The sequence below is a fragment of the Protopterus annectens genome, chromosome 8.part0 (genome assembly GCF_019279795.1).
Source record: "Protopterus annectens isolate FY-2018-M chromosome 8.part0, PAN1.0, whole genome shotgun sequence".
Classification (NCBI taxonomy): Eukaryota; Metazoa; Chordata; order Ceratodontiformes; family Protopteridae; genus Protopterus; species Protopterus annectens.
The window spans coordinates 1,320,353,546-1,320,374,215 of record NC_056741.1 but is presented as its reverse complement, the minus strand read 5'-3'; the positions used below and the strand labels follow the sequence as shown (position 1 = coordinate 1,320,374,215).

Genomic DNA, 20,670 nt, shown 5'->3' with positions numbered 1-20,670 from the left:
TAAACACACACAGAATGTGTGACGGACAGATGGTTAGAATCACACCACTGTCACCATGAACAAATACGTATCACAAAAATTCTACAGTTCTAAATTCTACAAATATAATAAAACATATAACTATTTGCATTCTGAAAAGACGAAAGCATACATCATCTGACATTCATTCTAAATTATTGGAAATAGTTATAAATTCTACTGAAACACACAGTTATTTAAATGTTTAAATCCAAGAAAACATATACATCTGACAGCAAGAAACAAAAATTTGAAATTATGTTCTCCATTTTCTGAAACTATGGGAGAACTGGTATGCAAGCTTGAGTCCAACTTCTCCATTTGCAATACAGAGAATGGCCTCACTAGAGCTGTGTTTGTCATATACCCTTACAAAAGTAGAGTCACATTTGGTGTGAGTTATGTGACCTACAAGGTCTGAAGACCTGTGAGTAAACTTTTGAACTAGTGGAAGTCTGTATTGTGTGTCTCTTTCTAAGGCTGCACACCTATTCTTGGGTCTGTTAAATTAATACCTCTATCTAGAATGTTAGTACATGGGTTTGAAGATCTAGGAAAAATGAAAGGTTTTGTTGTTTGCAGGAAAGGACTAATGTCAGAAATAGTCATTTATTTAATTTTTGCTTATACAGACATCAGTTACACGATTTGATGTCCTTCAAGGATGCATCTGCAGTCCTTAGAAATGGGTTGTCCTGGCCTCAGGCAGCCCTTCGGTCGGACGGATTCCAAAGTCTGGGTCTGGCCTCAGCTGATGTCGCACTTCACCCGACGTCATAGCTGCAGTTCTGCGGGTATAAAGGTATCAGCCGACGCCATTTTCCCCAGTCTTTCTTGCCGCGTGGCGCCCGAAGCAGAAGCTGTTCGCAAGTGCCGGTCGGTCAGAACCAGAGATTACTACTACCGAAGACTTCTAAAAAGCTAAGTACCCCGTTGGGGACTCTTTCTTGCCTCAGCCGATGTCAGAAAAAGTGAATAACTGTTTAACTTGTGGGAAACAAATACCTCATAAAGATTTCCACTCTTACTGCCTACCTTGTTTAGGCCCAGACCACGACGTAGCAGCTTGTCTAGCCTGTGCTTCTTTCAACCGACGGACGCTTAGACGTCGGTCGGAATTTGCTGTGGAGTTTTTCGACTCCGCTTTTGCTTACAATATGCCGTTGGAAACTCCGACTCCAATTAACTAAAAGCAAGGAAAAGGACCGACACCGGTCCACGGTTTCGGCGAAAGCGGTTAAGCCAACGCGAGTGTCTCGGTTTCGGCTGAAACCGAGTCCACGGTTCTTCCTTCGCGAAAGCTTGCCTCCTACCGAGGCCTCATCCAGCATGGCTGAATCTGCTACTGAAATCCCACCTGCTCTTGCAGGTTCACAGGATTTATCTGATACTATACCTTTAGATATATCTACTCCTGCACGTGGAGCTGCTAGGCCCCCTGCATCCATGTCGATTAAGGCTTTTGCCAGGGCTAAAGCAGCAAAATCTACCAAAACTGTGCCTGCTAAGACCCTCTCACAGGCCTAGCTCTAGTTCTCAAATGCTTAGTCTAGCAGAGGATCTCATTTCTTTGATCCGGGGATCCCAACCTCACCCTGACAGGGCCCCTCACCCACCTCCAGAGAAGAGGCCTAGAGCAGAGCCCCCTGAGCCAGTTTCTTCAGATTACTCCTCTGATGATTCAGATAATACAAACCCTCCAGAGGGCCCTTATTCTCCTTATGAGGACTCTGATGCAGAAGACTCCATTCCTTCTGCCTCTCCGCGTAAGGAATTTTCTTTTGGGGAAACCTTGCATGCTATGAACCAGGAAGGACAAGTGGTGCAGTGGTTAAGATGTATGCCTTTCAACCACATGGTGCAAGGTTTGATTCTCACCACTGGAAATAGTTTAAAGGGAACAATTTCAATGGCAGGGCCAGGATTTTTCAGACTCTAGGAAAAGGCTTAGGACCTTTTTGCATTTGCCACAGCATAGGCCTTTAGCCATTCCTCCAGTACTCACTGTTGTGGATGATGCATTTAATGATGCTTGTACTGCTCCTGATTCTCTTCCTCCGGCCCCTGCTAAGCCCGACAGGTACTACAGGGTTCCGGGCACACATTATCATTTGTATAAGGCTCCTTTTTCAGATCCTGAAACTATCTCCCAGGGACCCAAGGCTGTAGCAGCTACCTCTGCCAAAAAAACCCTCCCCTCTGAAAGGGAATCTAGGGCTTTAGAGAGATGGGGTAAAAAAGTTTACACTTCTGGTACTCTTTCGGCTAGGGCCTTAAACTGTCAATTCCACATGATTCAGTATCAGGAATTTATGTTAGATCAGTTAACTAAAAAACTGTCCTCGTCTGAACCATTAGACAAAAAATCTGTTCAGGAAATGGTACATAACATTCAGCAGGTCAGTAATCATTCTTTAAAATGTGGCTATGATGCACTGGGGGCTTCCTTTAGATCAGCTATGACTGGTACAGTGATCAGAAGGCATGCATGGTTAAAAGAGCAGTCCTTACCAGACCATGTTAAATCAAAGCTCCTAGATGCTCCCATGGATAAGCTCAATTTGTTTGGCTCCCCTGCACAGCAGGTGCTGAAGAAGGTGGAAGAGAAAGCAAAATCTGTCCAGACAGTCAAGGATTTCTTACAGGTCCAGCCTCCAAGGTTTATTAGGAATTGGCCTTCCAAGAATTGGTCCTTTCCAGACACCTCCAGAGCTCAGAGAGGCAGGAATAGGCGCCCAAGAGGCAGGGGTCAATCCAGAGGTGCCTACAGGGGACGTCAGTGGCAGCCTAACAACCAGCGAAGTACTGCCACAGATCCAGCCACCACCACTTCCACAGGACAATCACAGTGACTTGGCTCTGAGACCGCCTACCAGGGAACAACTAGAAGCACCCTTAGGCAGAAAGCTAGCCTTATTTTCAGTAAACTGGCATCACATCACAGGAGACAAATGGATTTTACAGACAATAGACCAAGGTTACAGGTTTCACTTCCATACTCTACCAAGGAAGAGAGGAATGCCAAACCTACCCCAAATCAGAAGACAAATGCTCTACAACAAATACACCACTTACTAAGGATGAGAGCTATAGAAAGGGTGCCGTCCATGGAACAAGGGCAAGGATTTTACTCCAGACTTTTCCTGGTGCCAAGAAAAGAAAACCAATGGAGACCTATTCTTGACCTGTCCGCTCTAAACACATACATCATTGTTCCAAAATTCAAAATGCTGACCCTTCAGCAGCTTCTTCCCATGCTGGGCAAGGAGTCTTGGCTGGAAGCTACCTCTGCCGTACAACTGGCAATTCAGACATTCAGACCACTTCTTCGACAGGGTCAATTGCTGATAAGGACGGACAACACCACAGCATACAAGGCATACCTGCACGTCCCCATACGACCAAATTGCAGAAGATACCTCAGATTTCTTGCAGGATCAGAGCATTATCAATTCTCAGCATTGCCCTTTGGCTTATCTACTGCGCCCAGAGTATTCACGAAATGCCTGGCATCAGTAATTGCTCATTGCAGGCTTCAGGGAATTCAAATTTACCCTTACCTGGACGACTGCCTGTTACAAGCGGACAACAAAAACAAATTAGAAAAAGATTTGAAAAAGGTCATTCATATACTGCAAGCCCTGGGATACACAGTCAATATAAGAAAGTCAAGGCTGATACCATCCCAGAGGATAACTTTCTTGGGTGCAGAACTGGACACATCAAATCAGATGGCATCCCTCACAGCAGAAAAACAGAAGCAACTTCCTCTCTATTTCATGGCTTTAACAAAGCAAAACCAGCTAACAGCAAGGAAAGTCCTGCAAGCCCTGGGTTACATGGCATCCTGCATAATATTGATTCCACATGCCAGACTACATATGAGAAAGCTACAATGGTACCTAAGGAATTTATGGTCTCAGCACAAGCACAGCCTAGAAACCCAAATTCCAATAATTCCATGCCTGAAGCAAGAATTCCAATGGCGGGCTCAGGCCTGTCAATCGAACAAAGGGATGCCCTTCCACAGCACTCAACCAAGCCAGACTATCACAACGGACGCCTCAGACCTCGGTTGGGGGGCACACATGCTGGACAAGTGCATACAAGGTTTATGGACTCAAGACCAGCTGAACCTACACATAAATCAAAAGGAGATGCTGGCAGTAAAACTGGCAATTCAGACCACTTCTTTGACAGGGTCAATTGCTGATAAGGACGGACAACACCACAGTTATGTGGTACATCAACAAACAGGGAGGCACACATTCATACCCTCTATGCCGGATGGCAATGGACCTCTGGAATGTGGCCCTGAGCTTCAACATTCAGTTACAAGCAATATGTGTACCAGGAAAAGAAAATATACTAGCAGACATCCTAAGCAGAACTACCACGGATGCCCACGAATGGATGCTACATCCAGACATCTTCAAATCCATTACAGAGAAATGGGGACTACCAGAAATAGACTTATTCGCATCCCCACACAACCACCAATTGAAAAAATTCTGCACGAGGGCATACCACCCACTTGCTTGGAAGGTGGACTCCCTATCTTTCAGTTGGAAAACCTGAAAGCATATGCATTCCCACCTCTTCCTTTGATGCACAAGGTGCTATTGAAGATCAAAGAAGACCGTCCAAGGATCATCCTGATAGCTCCAGACTGGCCGAGGCAGCATTGGTACCCATTACTGAGGAACATGTCTCGGGAACAAATATGGCATCTGCCCCTAGTTCCCTTACTGTTAACACAGAACAACTTCAAAACCCTGCATCCAAACCTGAAAACAATGCAGCTGGCTGCCTGGAACATTGCATAAGACAAAATAACCCTGATTTATCTCAAAGGGTTAAAGACGTTATCTTGGAGGCTCGCAGACCCTCAACAAGAAAAACTTATTCAGCAAAATGGAAAAGATATCTCATTTGGAGTGCAACAAAGGGAGTAGATGCATCAGTGGCAAACATAGCTAACATCCTGGAATATTTAGCAGAGCCTTTCCACAATGGTCTGTCTTACTCCTCCATTAAGATTCATGCATCAGCAATTTCAGCAGAATACAACATGGATCCTCCAGTCTTTTCTCAACCTCTACTCAGACAGTTTCTCAGAGGAATTAAAAATGTGAAACCACCAAGGAAACCACCATTGCCTACATGGGATTTGAACTTTGTGTTAGAAAAGTTAACACTCCCCCCTTCTGAACCAGCAGCAACAGCAGAATTACAGTACTTATCTCGGAAGACTGCATTCCTACTTGCAATCACTTCAGCTAGAAGGGTTTCTGAATTACAGGCATTAATGGCAGTACAGCCCTTCCTTATCTTCCATCAGGACAGAGTGTCCATGAGAACTAATCCTACCTTTATGCCAAAAGTGGTCTCCAGAGTATCTTTAAACCAAGCAATACACCTGCCAACATTCTTCCCCAACCCACAGAACAGGGGAAAGATTGCTGCATACCTTGGATGTACACAGACAATTGCTACTACCTGGACAGAACCAAGAACTATAGAAAAACTGACCAGCTTCTGGTAGCATATGCCACAGGAATGGAAGGAAAAGCAATTTCAAAACAAACAATCTCAAAATGGATAGGAAATTGCATTAGATTTTGTTACTCTTTTCATGGAAAGGCAACTCCAGAAAACATCAGACCTCATTCCACAAGGGCTACAGCCACTACTACAGCTTTCTTACGAGGAGTGGCTACCAAAGACATTTTAGAGGCTGCTACTTGGAGCTCCGTGCATACATTTGCCAAGCATTATAATCTGCCTTTATACTCCAGATCCCGAGCAGGTTTTGCCTCTGCTGTTTTGCAAGGGATCTTAAATACACCATAAACTCTTAGTGCTTCCTTAGTGCCTCCTCCCCCAGTTTGGCTATGGTATTCTACCCATTTGTAAGGACTGCAGATGCATCCTTGAAGGACATAGTACAGTTTTGTACCTACCATAAATGTAGATGTCCGAGAGGTATGCATCTGCAGTCAGGATTACCCACCCTCCTTCCCCTCTGTGGTACTCCTAGGGTATTTGCCCTCCTTGTAGCTAGCTGGGGGAATCTATTATGGTGTATTTGTTTGTATAGATATGTTTATTTATATTAACTCTCTATTGTTTGGAAACTTTTGCATTTATCCAAATTTAGCCTTCCTAGAGGGCACCTGGCATCTGGGGCAAGAAACACTGAGGAAAATGGCGTCGGCTGATGCCTTTATACCCGCAGAACTGCAGCTATGACGTCGGGTGAAGTGTGACATCAGCCGAGGCCAGACCCAGACTTTGGAATCCGGCCGACCGAAGGGCTGCCTGAGGCCAGGACAACCCATTTGTAAGGACTGCAGATGCATACCTCTCGGACATCTACATTTATGGTAGGTACAAAACTGTACTTTTCTCCTGCTGCTTGTACTCCATTCTGAATGCTCTTTGCTGCTACTAATAAGTATCTTGAGAACAGTTCGAGACGAGTAAGGTTTGCATTTTTTTGTGTTTCAAACACATTCTTAGACTCACCCCAAGACTAAAAATATAGTCTCATGTTATGCACTCATAGCCACATCATTGATTTTTGTGAAGATTATCTTCAATTTTTGGTTTGAAATATCAGTGATTCAGCCTCATCAGATGCAGTGAAACTTGTTAGAAATTTAAAAGTCCTGGATCCAAGAATTTTAGTTGTATCTCACTGCATGTAACCTCAATAACACACCAAAGAAAGGCAAGTGTGAAGTGTGCTAACAGGAAAGGAAGCCATCAAGGTATTTAACTGTTTTTGATGCAAGTGAAGAGAAAAAGCAATTCTGTGAGTTCTGAAAGCAACACTCGAGGGACACTGCAAGCCAAAGAAGAATCTAGTATATGTCAAAGAGTTATTTATTTATTTGTTTATTTTTAAGCAAAGTCAAAGGGGTATTAGTAGCTATTGATAGATATGGAATAAAAGCGTGACAGAGGGCAAATGACTTGACTTTGAAAAGTTGAGCGATTTATTGCTTAGAAGTAGAATTGTATGTAGCATATGTAACAGCTACATAAGACGCAGTGCAGACCAAATTTTTATTAGATGGTCATCGTCTCCATTCATTCTTTAAGCCTGAATTTTTGGTAAAAAGTGTCAGTTAAAGATTCTTCCTGGATGTGAAATTGAAAATATTGTTGATTGAATGTGCTGCTAAGATGATGGTGAAACTTAAAAGGTATCAGTTTCTGTTCAAGATAAAATTTACAGAATGTAAGTAAAACAGTAAACAATTGTATCCCATTAATTGTCCTTCTTTCACTGTTTCAGCATTCACCCACGATACAAACAGGATGTTGCGCACAGACTGCTTCTGGGAGCTAGAGCTGTGGCATATCGTGAGAAAGGCGTTGTGTACCAAGGGCCGTTTCCCACAAATGTTGGAGTTGTTCAAAGCCAGCTGATCAATATCACTTACTCACAGGAGCTTTTTGTGAATGAACTAAGTCAGAATATTTTTGAGGTAAGAAAGCAGCATTGCTGGACTTCAGACTTTAATTTGAAATTAACCTAGAATTATCTAGCACTGTGTCTGTAAAATAGATGGCAGTCTCTGAATATGAACCAAGCAATACTGGTGCTTAGTTATTTTAATTAGTTTATTTTTTGTTAACCAGTTTAAACCCATTTGACACAAATGCTTGATTTCATTGGTGATCTAGATGTCTGGTTATGTTAAATGAGTGTCACAGCTGTATAGTAAAAAGGAACAGGCTAAGTTATCACATTTGTTTCCTTATTCCTGGCCATACTCAAAAATCAATAACAAGAATAGAATGACTGTTCTATTACAACCCTCTGTGTTGTTGTAAGATGTATATCCTTTAACTCTGTGAAGAGGTAGATATGATAAGGGAAATTACTGTTATGGCCAATAAATGCAGACTGTGTGCATTTAAAAAAATTCCTCTGATTCAGAAGGGCCAAACATGATGAAGAAGCCTTAATTTGGAAGGTTTCTGCATCATAATAAGCTTTTCAAATTCAGAGATCACTCTGTTGCTGTGGTTTTGGGGGGGGGGGGGGCTCATCATGGAGAGCAGTCTCACAGGCAAAGCTGCATGCTAATGCAGTAGTCTAGGGCAGTGGCTAATGCTAATTAGCCATGTGTTCTCCCCTGCAAATGTATGTAGCACAACATTTGCTTAGTCAAGCAATTCAAAGAATCAGTCAGAAGCATAAGATTTTACTGTAACAGGAAGAAATGACCACCATAAAAACATGTCAGTCACCCACTCACTCCTATGGGAGTACTAGCAGTGCAGGTAAGTTCACTGACGATGTGGAGATAGTGGGAGTGTTAGTCTGTGTGTCTATGTGTTTGTGCTTGACCATAAAGGCCTGAATAAGGCTGGATGATTGTGTGTGTGTGTGTGTGTCTGTCTGTCTGTCTGTCAGCTTGGGTGGTTGCACTATGGGGTTGGGAATGGAATTTTGAGTTTGGTTGTGTCTGTGTGCGAGTCTGGATTGGAAGGACATAGGTCTCAACCTCTTAAGAGACCAATGTGGAACACAGACCCTAGCAATGTGTGACAGTCAAAATGCAGAACACTGTTTTCGCACTAAGTTGAAACACTCCATTTCCATGGAGCCTGGTTGAACTGGGCTTTCTGACATAAGTATTAAGTTAGTAAATACTGTACATTTTTAAAATTTAATAAGATACATATGTCAACAAATAAAATTGGCAGAATCCATTGATGAAATGCAGTGTATTCAGTAGAAAATGGCTACATAAGAGTAAACAAGTGCAACTATTAAAAAAAAACATGCTCTTTAGCTCCAGCTTTTCTAACCCTCCCATATCTTCTCCCAGCTAAATCTGTTAACTCAAGCAATCAAGGACAAATCAAAGCAGAATCAGAGACACTTTTAATATATTGCTACTATGACCTTGAGACACTAATAGAATAGCAGAATGTGAATTAAAATACACTTTTTTAACACATTTTTATTAAATGTAATGCACCACCTCTTCTTTGAAAGTCACCAGCCTAGCTGTCAACCAATCAGGGACAAATCCAGAAAACTTAAAATATTATTACTATTAAGCTGAGTCATTGATAGAATAGAAAATTTGAATTAAAATACATTTTCTGAAATAAGTTTATCATTCTAATTCTTGTCATTTATTAAGTATCATTCACCATCTTTTCTTCAAAAGTTAGTTTTAGAAGGGATTAAAAGGGACAAAGCTAACATTGGAGTCAAAATCAGGGACTGGTCAATGCATAAGTAAAATAAGGAAAGTTAGGGGAATAAAAAAATAACCAAACACTTACACTATGTTGTTTGATTCTTATATATAGTTCTTAAATAAAAGGTCACATTGACAAACTGGTGTGGTTACTTGACTCTGGCTAGGATGACAAAAAGTATTCACAACAACTTGAGCTTACAGGAAATTATCTACATTAGTAAGCTACTGCGGTGGTGGTGCTGCGGTAGCGTTGTTGCCTCACAGTAAGATGTTGTCTTGTTCAATTCTCAACTAAAGCGTCTTCTGTGTGAAGACATACGTGAATGGGCGTACCTTCGTTGAAGGCTGTGCATCAGGGCTGGCAACTCGGCATGTAAAAATCTACTGCCGATCATTAGCGGACCGGAGTTCCGCTGTGGCGACCCCTAACCGGGAAAAGCCGAAAGACACAACAACAACAAAAAGTAAGCTACAAACATAAAATATAGTAATGAACAGTCAGATAACTCTTTAAAGAAGGATATTTTTATTTTGTGTGTGTGTGTGTGTGTGTGTGTGTGTGTGTGTGTGTGTGTGTGTGTGTGTGTGTGTGTGTGTGTGTAATTTATACAAAAATATCCCCTCCAAGCACCAGCACACCACGAATCCAATGTAAAGTAAATAGAAATTGTTTTATTTTACACAAGACAATTTAACAGTTAAGCGCTTTCATCTTACTAAGACTTCATCAGAACTACTTCAACATATATTCCATTCCCTTTTAAATACAAAAACATCATCAGCTGACCCCCTTAAGTTAAAATTTTAAAGTGCTAGTGCTATATACAAGTTCCTTCATAACAACTAAAAATACTTCCATATACACACTTACAACCATAAGAACAATTTATAAAACAGCTTAAAAATATTTTTTGAATAATTTTGAATAATTCAGAATACTACAACTTATTAAAAACATAATAATACTTATAAATAACATATATATTAAACCACATTTGTTGAAAAATTAACCTAAAGGTATGCATGTCTTGTCTGGAATATGATATATAGTCTCATCTCTAATCATTGTATAATATATTATAATATATTGTCTAAAATAAGTTTAATCGATACATGTTCATTGATTCCAGGGTATGCTGAAGCATTTAATTTAATTTGCCACCTGACCTCCTTATCACTAACTTTCTTTTTTATGTCCCCTCCCCTCATGTTACACCTGACCACTTCTAGAATACCAAATTTAAAACCAGAACATTGCTTATTGTCCTTTAGATGTTTCCATAACGCATTATTATTGTCATGCTTCTTGATACTATATAAATGGTCATAAATCCCGTTACGTAAACAACGGGTGGTTTTCCCTACATAAAAGCACGGACATTGTGTGCAGGTGGCCAAATAAACCAAATTGCTAGACCTACAATTCCCCTTCTGATAAAAAATTCTAGTTTTGTTATAGTTTGACAAAGTAGTGTCCTTGGCCTCCGTAATGTACTGACATTGTTTGCATGTGCCGCACTTGGTGGTACCACCTCCTCCAAATGTATCAAATTTCCTATCAAACTTCCTTTCCAACAATAACTTCATATTATTCCCTTTCCTTAAAACAAAGTGCGGCTCATTTCCCACTATATTAAAAACTCTACTGTCAGCTTTTAGTATATTCCAATTATGGTGAATTATACTCTTAATATCTCCACTGAAGGGGTCATGTTGAAGAACACAGGCCATACCATACTTCCTTAATGCTTCCTCATCATTACTAGGATTTACATCCTGAGTGGATACTGTTGCCAAACCCACTCCCAATAGGGGTTTATACTTTATTCCCCATTGCTTCTTAACATACTGAGTGACATCCAGAATCATGTCTCTCGGATATCCTCTTTCAGCAAAAAAGGATGCTATTTTAGCCAGTTCACTATCCAGGTCCTTCACATCTGATGTCATCCTTGTGGCCCGGATACATTGGCCCTTTATAATGTTCCCTTTTTGGGCCCAAGGATGATTACTGGAAAAGTGTAAATAGGAATTACTAAACATGTTCTTCCTATATATATTGGACTTGAATTTCCCATCTTGCAAGGTTATTTGAACATCCAAATAAGATATTGTTTCCCTATGCTTATTAATAGTAAACTTAAAATGTTCACTACAGGAATTTATATACCCATTAAACTTTTCCAAATCATTAAGGTCCCCCTTCCAAACTTTAAAATTTTAACTTAAGGGGGTCAGCTGATGATGTTTTTGTATTTAAAAGGGAATGGAATATATGTTGAAGTAGTTCTGATGAAGTCTTAGTAAGATGAAAGCACTTAACTGTTAAATTGTCTTGTGTAAAATAAAACAATTTCTATTTACTTTACATTGGATTCGTGGTGTGCTGGTGCTTGGAGGAGATATACTGGAACGGACTGTGTGGCTTGCTTGTTTTGTTATTCGTTGACTGTTCCAGTGAACTTGGTATATTATACAAAAATATACTAATACATTAGAAACCCACTAGCACTGAATTATAGTAGCAATAGTGAACAGTCTGCAGTAGAAACATAGTGAAGACATGAAAGGGACAGAAGTTAGAGGGAAAAATAAAAAAATGGATATGTCTATTATTTTTACAGCAACATATTATTCTGCATTAATAATGTAAATTACAGCAACAGTAAACAGTAGAAACAGAAAGAAGATTCATAGGAATTGGGGCATAAACAGAATCAGGAATTAAGTCAATTAGACCTAAGCTGTATCTTTGTCATTGTTTAGTGTGCGAGAATTTAGTAAATGTGTTTTAACAATGGTACTGTAGTGCAGATCCTTTTTTACTGTAGTGGAACTTAGAGCAAGAAATCTGGACAAAAACCCAAAAATAGGGACAGATTTGAATTGCTGTTATAAACTTAGAAAGTTGCTTGAACAGGATTTGTGTTACCATGCATATTCTGAAGGATATGAAGTCTGAAACTCAAATGTACATCATTATTAAGTTATTTGAATCCCCAGTCATTTTTCAGAAAATCACAGATTTTATGAGACAGACCAAAAGTATGAGGCAAAAATCTGGACATTCTACAGAAATTCCTGTCTGAGATAATATTTAATCATTCCTACACTTTACACATTCAGCCACTTACCTCTGCATAATAAGGAAAACAAAGAAGCTGCAGCTCCATAGGTCCAGTAGTCCACAACCCCCAAACATAATCAAGAACAATAAATAAATAATCTAAGGCAAGGGTATAGCTTCCAGGCAGCAACAGATAGCCCAGTAACAGCACTACCACCACAAACGTCCCAACCCAAGCAAAGTAAATCTCAGCCCTTGTATAAGCTCTTTTCCCTCAGGCTGTTAGTGGTTTGGTGTACAGCCACTGTATCTGATGTGCTGCATTGCCAGTAGCAATTCCTGTTCAGCCAGCAGCTCCTCATCCAGTCTCTGTGTCCTGTCCCTCTTATCCACAATCAGACCAAATGAACATTCAAATGACTCCTCCTCAGCTCAGGACACCATCCAGGATGCCACAGAGTCATGTGAAGACCTCTTTGCCAGCCATAAATCCAAGTATGATGATCTTTCTTCAACTTGCAATACCCTTTCTGAAGATATTGCAGTGGAGCAAAAACTACTAGTGGCATGTGACTGGCTGCATTCTGTACATCCTCCTTGGCTACCTCTACCTCAGGAGCATTTACTTGATTGGCTTGTATACTGCAATATTAATTGGCTGTAATTGCGGTATACAAGCCAATCAAAAATCACAAAGTGGAGTCACAACATTCAATGCAGAACAATGGAAAAGTGGGCTAAATTGATCTTAAATGGGAAACATTCCACACAATCCATAACACTTGGCTGCTCAGCAGAATTGTGAGTCTGGTTGCATGCATGTGTGTTGCTTCATATGCGTGGATGAATGGGTGTGTGTGTGTGTGTGTGTGTGTGTGTGTGTGAGAGTGGGCTTGTTTATGGTTGTGTGTGTGTGTGTGTGTGTGTGTGTGTGTGTGGCCGAATCACAAAGGAAAAAATATCAGTGACTTTGCTCACATGGTGGAATGTGTGCACGCTCATGGATAGTTCCAAAACAAACAGACCTGAGAGATGGACAGCTCTTGTCACAAGAGAGCTTGGCAGGTACAACATCCAGATAGCAGCCCACAGTGAGACCAGGTTCACAGACAAAGGCCAGCTGACAGAAGTCAAAGCCGGTTATACCTTTTTCTGGAGTGGCCGCAGCAGCAGTGAATGTTGTGAAGCAGGAGTGGGTTTTGCCATTAGATCTAATTTAATCAGCAAGTTAGCCTGCCTCCCAAAAGAATTCAATGACCGACTCATGTCATTGTGGCTCCCCCTCAAAGGAAATCCCCATGCCACCTTCATCAGTGCATATGCCCCCACCATGACAAACCCAGAGGAGATCAAAGACAAATTTTATGAATACTTGGAGTCCGTCATAGCATCTGTGCCCAAGGCAGACAACCTCATCATTTTAGGCAACTTTAATGCCAGAGTTGGTGCAGACTACCAGATATGGGAGGGAGTTATTGGGAGGAATGAAGTCAGCAAAAGTAACAGCAATGGTCATCTACTTCTGAAGACTTACACAGCTCTTGATCTGTTGATCACAAACACAGTCTTCTGCCTACCTAACCATAACCAGATGCCCTGGATGCACCCACACAGCAAGCACTGGCATGTCATTGATTATGTTATAATGAGAAGAAGGGACAGGCAGGATGTTAGAGTGACAAAGGCCATGTGTGTTGCAGACTGCTGGACAGACCACAGACTCATCCTCTTAAAACTCAACATGCACATACAGCCCAGGCGGTACCCGTAGGGGGAAAAGACCAATAGGTGCTTGAATGTTAAGTTAGAATGGCACTCTGTGCCCCAGTATCATAGTGAGGACCTTGACAGTAAGCTTGACCAGCTTTGGCACCAATAGTGCAGAAGAGGACTGAGCAGCTTTTAGGGATGTGGTCTACAATACAGCTCTTGCTCACTTAGACCAGAAACACGCAAACACCAGGACTGGTTCAATAATGATGAAGACATTCAGAAGCTGCTGGATAAGAAGAGTGAAGCTTTTAGATCCCTCCACCAAGACACTACATCTGTCTCAAAGAAAGCAGCCTATAACTCTGTCAAAAGCAAGGTGCAAGCAAAGCTCAGAGAGATGCAAGACTCCTGGCTCAGCAGAAAGGCAGATGAGATCCAGAAGTACACTGACTGCAACAACTTCAAGCGTTTCTGTGATGTCCTGAAGACCATTTATGGCCACAGTACTCTGGATCATTAACACTGCTCAGTGCCGACGGGTCTTTCCTGCTCACTGACAAGTATGCCATCCTGGAAAGATGGGCTGAGCACTTCAACAATGTCCTGAATAGGCCTTCCTCCATCAATGCCGAAGGAATTGACCGTATGTTGCAAGTCACCATTAACACCTCTGTGGCAGAACCTCCAAAGAAATCAGAGGTTAAGGAAGCAATTAAGCTTCTATCCAATAGTAAAGCACCAGGCGCTGACTCAATCCCACCTGAAATCTACAAGACAGGGGGACCAGTCTTGTTACAGAAGCTCACCAAGCTCTCCCAGACCATGTGGCAACAGGAAGTTATCCCTCAAGAGCTTAAGGATGCCTCCATCATCCATCTCTACAAGAGAAAGAGAAACAGGCAGTCTTGTGACAACCACAGATGAATCTCTCTCCTGGTCATTGCCAGCAAAATCCTTGCCAGAATCCTTCTCAACCATCTTACTCAACACATGGAAGTTGGACATCTGCCAGAGAGTCAGTGCATCTTTAAAGAGGGCCAAGGGACAGTTGACATATTTGTAGGAACAAAACCGGGACCTTTATACAACGCTGGTCTTTGCTGACCTGACCAAAGCCTTTGACACTGTTATTTGTGATGGGCTATGGCGGATCATGGAGAAGTTTGGCTTCCCAGGCAAATTCATCAGTATGGTGCGCCAGTTCCATGATGGCATGCTAGCTTGAGGATTGGATGATGGAGACTCCTCTGATGCCTTCCTATTCACCAATAGAGTCAAGCAAGGCTGTGTACTGGCACCTATGCCGTTCAGCATGATGTTCTCGGCCATGTTGTCAGATGGCTTCTGCAATGACGAAGAAACCAGCATTAAGATCAGATACAGGACTGATGGCAGGCTGTTCAACCTGTGGAGGCTACAGGCCAAGACCAAGGTTGAAGAGGATTTTGTGCCCGATTTCCTTTTCGCAGATGACTGTGTACTCAGTGCTGCCACAGTGGCCCAGATGCAGCAGAGCATGAACTGCTTTTCCACTGCTTGCAGAAACTTCAGTCTCCTAATCAGTACCAAGACTGAGGTTTTGTATCAGCCTGCACCACAGAACACATATGTGCAACCAACTATCACTGCTGAAGGTGAGATTCTGAATGCTGTTGACAAGTTTACATACCTCAGCCGCACACCCTTCAGACTGGTGAACATTGCTGATGAGGCAGATACACACTTCGCCAAGGGAAGCTCCGCATTTGCACGGGTGTCAGTCTGGGAGAGGAGAGGCATCAAACTGTCCACAAGGCTGAAGGTGTACAAGGCAGTCATACTGCCCACACTACTGTATGCCTGTGAGACATGGACTGTGTACAAGCATCATGCCAAAAAGGTGAATCACTTTCCTATGAACTGCTTAAATAGGCTGCTTAAAATTACCTGACAGGACAAAGTTTCAGACACAGTTGTGCTCTCTCAGTCTGGACTGCCAAGTATCTACACCCTGCTGAGGAGAGTCCAAGTCAGGTGGGCAGGCCACCTTGTATGTATGCCAGACACACACCCTCCCCAGGAGACTGTTCTATGGTGAACTCATGGGAGACAAACACACACAAGGTGTGCAGAAAAAGCACTTCAAGGACATGCTGAAATTTTCTCTGAAGAGCTTTGGCATTGATCAGGACTCCTGGGAAACTCTAGCACAAGACCGTCCCACCTGGCAAAGCTGCATCAGCAAAGGTGCTACTTCCTACGAGTACAGCAGGACTGCAGAGGCGCAAAGGAAGCGTGAACTGTATAAATCCATAGCCAACTCTTTGCCAGCCAACTCAATAGACCATTTATGCTTGACATGCAGCAGAGCTTTCTGAGCTTGCATCGGACTGATTAGCCATAGCCGGCACACCGTACTCAGTCATCCTCCTTGATGTGATGTCCTTGGTCATCATCAACAATGAACGAACAACATGAGTAGGGGATACCTTTACTAATGAAATACCTAGATTGCTAGTGAGAACACTAACACAGTCAAGTTTAACAATGCAGTGTTCAAATTCAGACACATGGTAATGAGCCACGATGAGGTCTTACCCATTGTGGTTATACCTGTCTTTGAATCATCTTTTCTCGCCATCAGGCTAATTGACTAACCTGCTCTGGGCAATTAGTATATTCTTTAAGGATTTTAGTGAATCCCAGCCAGTGTGTGTATTTACTGGCATCTGCCTGGCTAAAACAGTATATATGAATGTGGTGTAGTTTAAAATAGATGTCCAGTAAATGATACCTGCCTTGCAATTGTAATAACAGGTTCCAGTGTAGGGAAGCCATTGAGGGATGTACTGGCAGCAATGTTTGCTGATATAACTCTTAAATCCTTTCCCTGCACTAGGTAGATCCAGAAAGGCTAGCTGATGAAACCTTTAAATTGGTCCCCCAGCAAATATATGTAGAAAGGTTTGCTGATGAAACCATTAACTCATGGCAAATGAGTGACATCTCCAGATATTTCTGCATTTATATCCTACTGATGCCTTTAGGTGTCAGATAGTTTGTTCATATTTGCATTAATAATTCCAAAATGGTGCTACATCCACAGCATTAGAAGATTTCATATTAAAGCTTACTTAATGGAAACACAACTGTATTGATATCTAACCTATTTCTGTTGTAGATAAAGCGATATTAATCATATAATATCTGTTTATAGTGTCATAAATATCATGTGGTTCTAAATACCTTGGCAACCAAGTAGCACAAATAGAAATGCTTAGATTGATATGAAAGCTGTTAACAAAATTCCACTGTAAGCATGTGTGTAACTTCAGTGGTTGCTGAGATATTGTAAGTTTGTAAAATATTCCAAACTTAATTATTATTGCATTTACTGTGACTTGCAAAATCCAATTTAAAACCAAGAACCTAAAGAATACTACCACTATAAAAATAGTTTGTGCTGAAGAGTTTAACATTTACACTTCTTTAGTAACACCTATGGTTCCAAAGATATGTATATTTGATTGAAGTGTAAGGACAGAATTTGATTCTATCAACAATTTTTGGCTCCAGGGCGGAGCCTAGATAGCCAACTGAGAGCAGTGAATTTTGAGAGCTCCATAAACTAGTATAATAATATAGGAAAATTTTATTATTTTCAAGTTTAAACTGTCAGAAATCTATAGATAAACTACATAAATATAAATTTTGGTGGAGATATACAAAAATTTTCCTGTCAGGTAACTTGGAGATATATTGAGTCACTGAATATGATAAACTCAAGGAATTCTCATCCAGATACTGCTTTGAAAAAAAGAACTGCAACTGATGACATCTACCTTACAGGAACTATCTTTAAAGATGGATGGCTTTAAAAATGACTTGGAAAACCTCAAATTAAATTCTCAAAAACAGACTGATACTCTTAAGGAACTATTACAGCAACACCATATAAAAATAAATATAGAGACTTCTCGAAATGACATTTAAGGGAGACTCAAAGAGAAAGAATTCCAAAAAGAATTTCTGCTTAAACAGAATACATGGCTGTTTAACAAAATAGATGACTTAGAAAACAGGGAAAGGAGAAACAACATAAGGATATTTGGTCTTCCTGAAAACACTGAAGGAGAAGATATTTCATTCTTAACAACCTGGATTCCTGAATTTTTAGACTTGAAAGAGGAACTTTCATTTGGAATTGAAAGGGCGCATAGAGCACTGAGGAAACCTGCTTCTAACTCCATAGTTATAACATTTCTTTCATTTCTGGACAAAGAACTAATATTAAAATCTGCTTGGAGAAAATCAACCTTAAGATACAATCAAAGCCTGATAAGGTTTGACGATGATTATTCTTCCAGAATACTAGAACAAAGGAAAAAAGTCTGGCCAGTTATAAAACTGTTGAAACAAAACAACATTAAAGCACGGCTGGCCTTTCCAGCCAAGATAAAAATATTTTTTGCCAATGAGACGAGAACCTTTAATGACTTAGAAGCTACTATATTCATCAAAAACAACAACATAGTGTCTATCACAGAAGAAATGGAATGGATGGCCCCTACTCTTAAAAGAATAAAAGAAACAAATCCTTGGACTGATGCTAGAAAGAAGAAACAAAAAACTGATTCCAAGATAGCTGTCCCAAAAAAATAACTCTTACAACTACTTCTCTCAAAGTATCAACTGATATGATACATCACTTGTCATCTGTTTTAATTTTAAAAAAGGAGGGTTTCTTAAACAACTGAGAAACACTAATGATTTATTCAGAATGTTCAGAGTCCAATAATAATGTCACTGTTACAAAAATGTGAGAGTAGCTGGATTTCTGGGGTAGTAATGACAGCCATGATCGTCTTGGCCAGAATAGGGGTATTAGAATTAAGGATATATTTGCCCTGAAAATTAGGTGGAGAATCAAGGGCAATGTCAGAAAGCTATACGGTAGACCTTTCACACAACTAGATGCAAAAGCATCCTGAAACTAGATACCATTAAGTGGAACAAGAATAAAAATGTGTAACCCACTCCCAGAACAGGCTCCAACACACTTTAGAACTGAAGAACTACCTGTAACAAAAGGGTACTATTGAGGTTGTATGCCAGCAATTGAGTTTGTCTACCATGAAAATAGATGTCAAGGAGAAGATACCCAGATTAACTCATTTCTTTATTTATATCAACTATCCAAAGATCTGGTATGAGTTGTACAGTGTTTATTGACATACCACAGCACTGCAATATCATATTTCCGCTGGGAGAATTAGTCTTTTGGGAAGCTGGAAAGCAAAGTACTGTAAGGCCAAAAGCACTGGGATACTAGCTAAGGTATGGAGAGTAAGTAAGGACTGAATAATTGCAAGTCTGGTTAAAAGGATATACATCCTTCCTGGCAGCAAGGAATAGCAGCAGTTAAACACATGGAAGGTAGATATCAGGTCTGCCTTTTTCAAATATGCCTGTGTTAAAAAAAGAAGTTATGTACTCACCATAACGTTCCATCTGAGTTGTTGGTCTTTATTTGTTTTCGATCTGTTTGAACACGGATCTGGAATGGATCTGACTTGGCCACATTTTTCCAGCATTGGATCTGTGCTCCAAGCTCCTCCCCTACCCATACTGCCCCTGTCTCGTTCTGCCCTTCAGATCGAGTTTGCTGCCCACCATAGCAACCCAACCTGACAAAATGTCTTACCCCTTGGCACAATAACCCAGATAGTACCATAAAGAATGACCATTTATGCCAAAGAAAGGGCTGTGTCTTTTCCAGTCAGACCACCACACTGCCAATGTAAGGAAAGAGGGAGGGACGGTTCAAGTCAAATGAAGAGCAACAACTCAGATGGAACGTTATGGTGAGTACATAACTTCATCTGAAGTTGTCTTCATTTGCTCTTCAACCTGTGGGACAGAGTCCCCAGCTACTAAACACCTGGAAGGCCCTCTTGGAAGGATATTCCATAACACGGCAGAGCCAAATGAGGCCCAACTTGTGGATAGAAGATCAAACTTGTAATGGGAGATGAAAGTATGTGAAGATGCCCAGGTAGCTGCAGAGCAAATGTCATCTAAGGAAACTCTGGACCAAAAGGCAGCTGAAGTAGCCATAGATGTAGTAGAATGCACCTTAACTTGACCTGGCGGAGACACTCCTTTGATTGAATATGCCAAGTGTATACACTGAGAAATCAAACAAGCAGTGGTGACCTTTGATACAGGTTTCCCTAAAAATGAAAAGTTGATCAGATTTGCAGAAGGCCTTTGTTCTGTATAAGTAAAAACGCAATTGTCTGTGAACATCCAAGCAGGTGCAATTTATACTCTCCCTTATTCTGAAAGTTCAGAAAGAAGATATGGAGGTTGATAATCTGGTTGATGTTTGATTCTGAGGCCACTTTAGGCAGAAAGGAAGAATTAATGTGCAAAGATACCTTGTCTTTATGGAAGACCATGTAAGGGGGCTTAATCGATAAGGCCTGATACTCCGACACTCTTTTAGCTGAAGTAATAGTAATCATTGTCTTCCACTGAAGCAGCAGGTTCAAAGGGAGAAGAAACCAAGGCTTAAAGAACCAAAGTAAGGTCCCAAGGAGGCATAAGGTCCTTGATCACTGGCCTAAGAAGAAAAGTACCCTTCAGAAAAGCTTTACA

At 41.0% G+C, this 20,670-nt stretch overlaps 1 protein-coding gene across 1 annotated transcript in view; it reads left to right on the top strand.

Annotated features, from left to right (window-relative positions):
* The window catches only part of SIAE (sialic acid acetylesterase), a 310,992-nt gene that overhangs the window by 263,350 nt on the left and 26,972 nt on the right, over positions 1–20,670 (top strand). Inside the window, exon 9 of the mRNA XM_044080856.1 lies at positions 7,322–7,514. Coding sequence (XP_043936791.1) covers positions 7,322–7,514 — 193 coding nt within the window. The remainder of the gene's footprint in view (positions 1–7,321; positions 7,515–20,670) is intronic.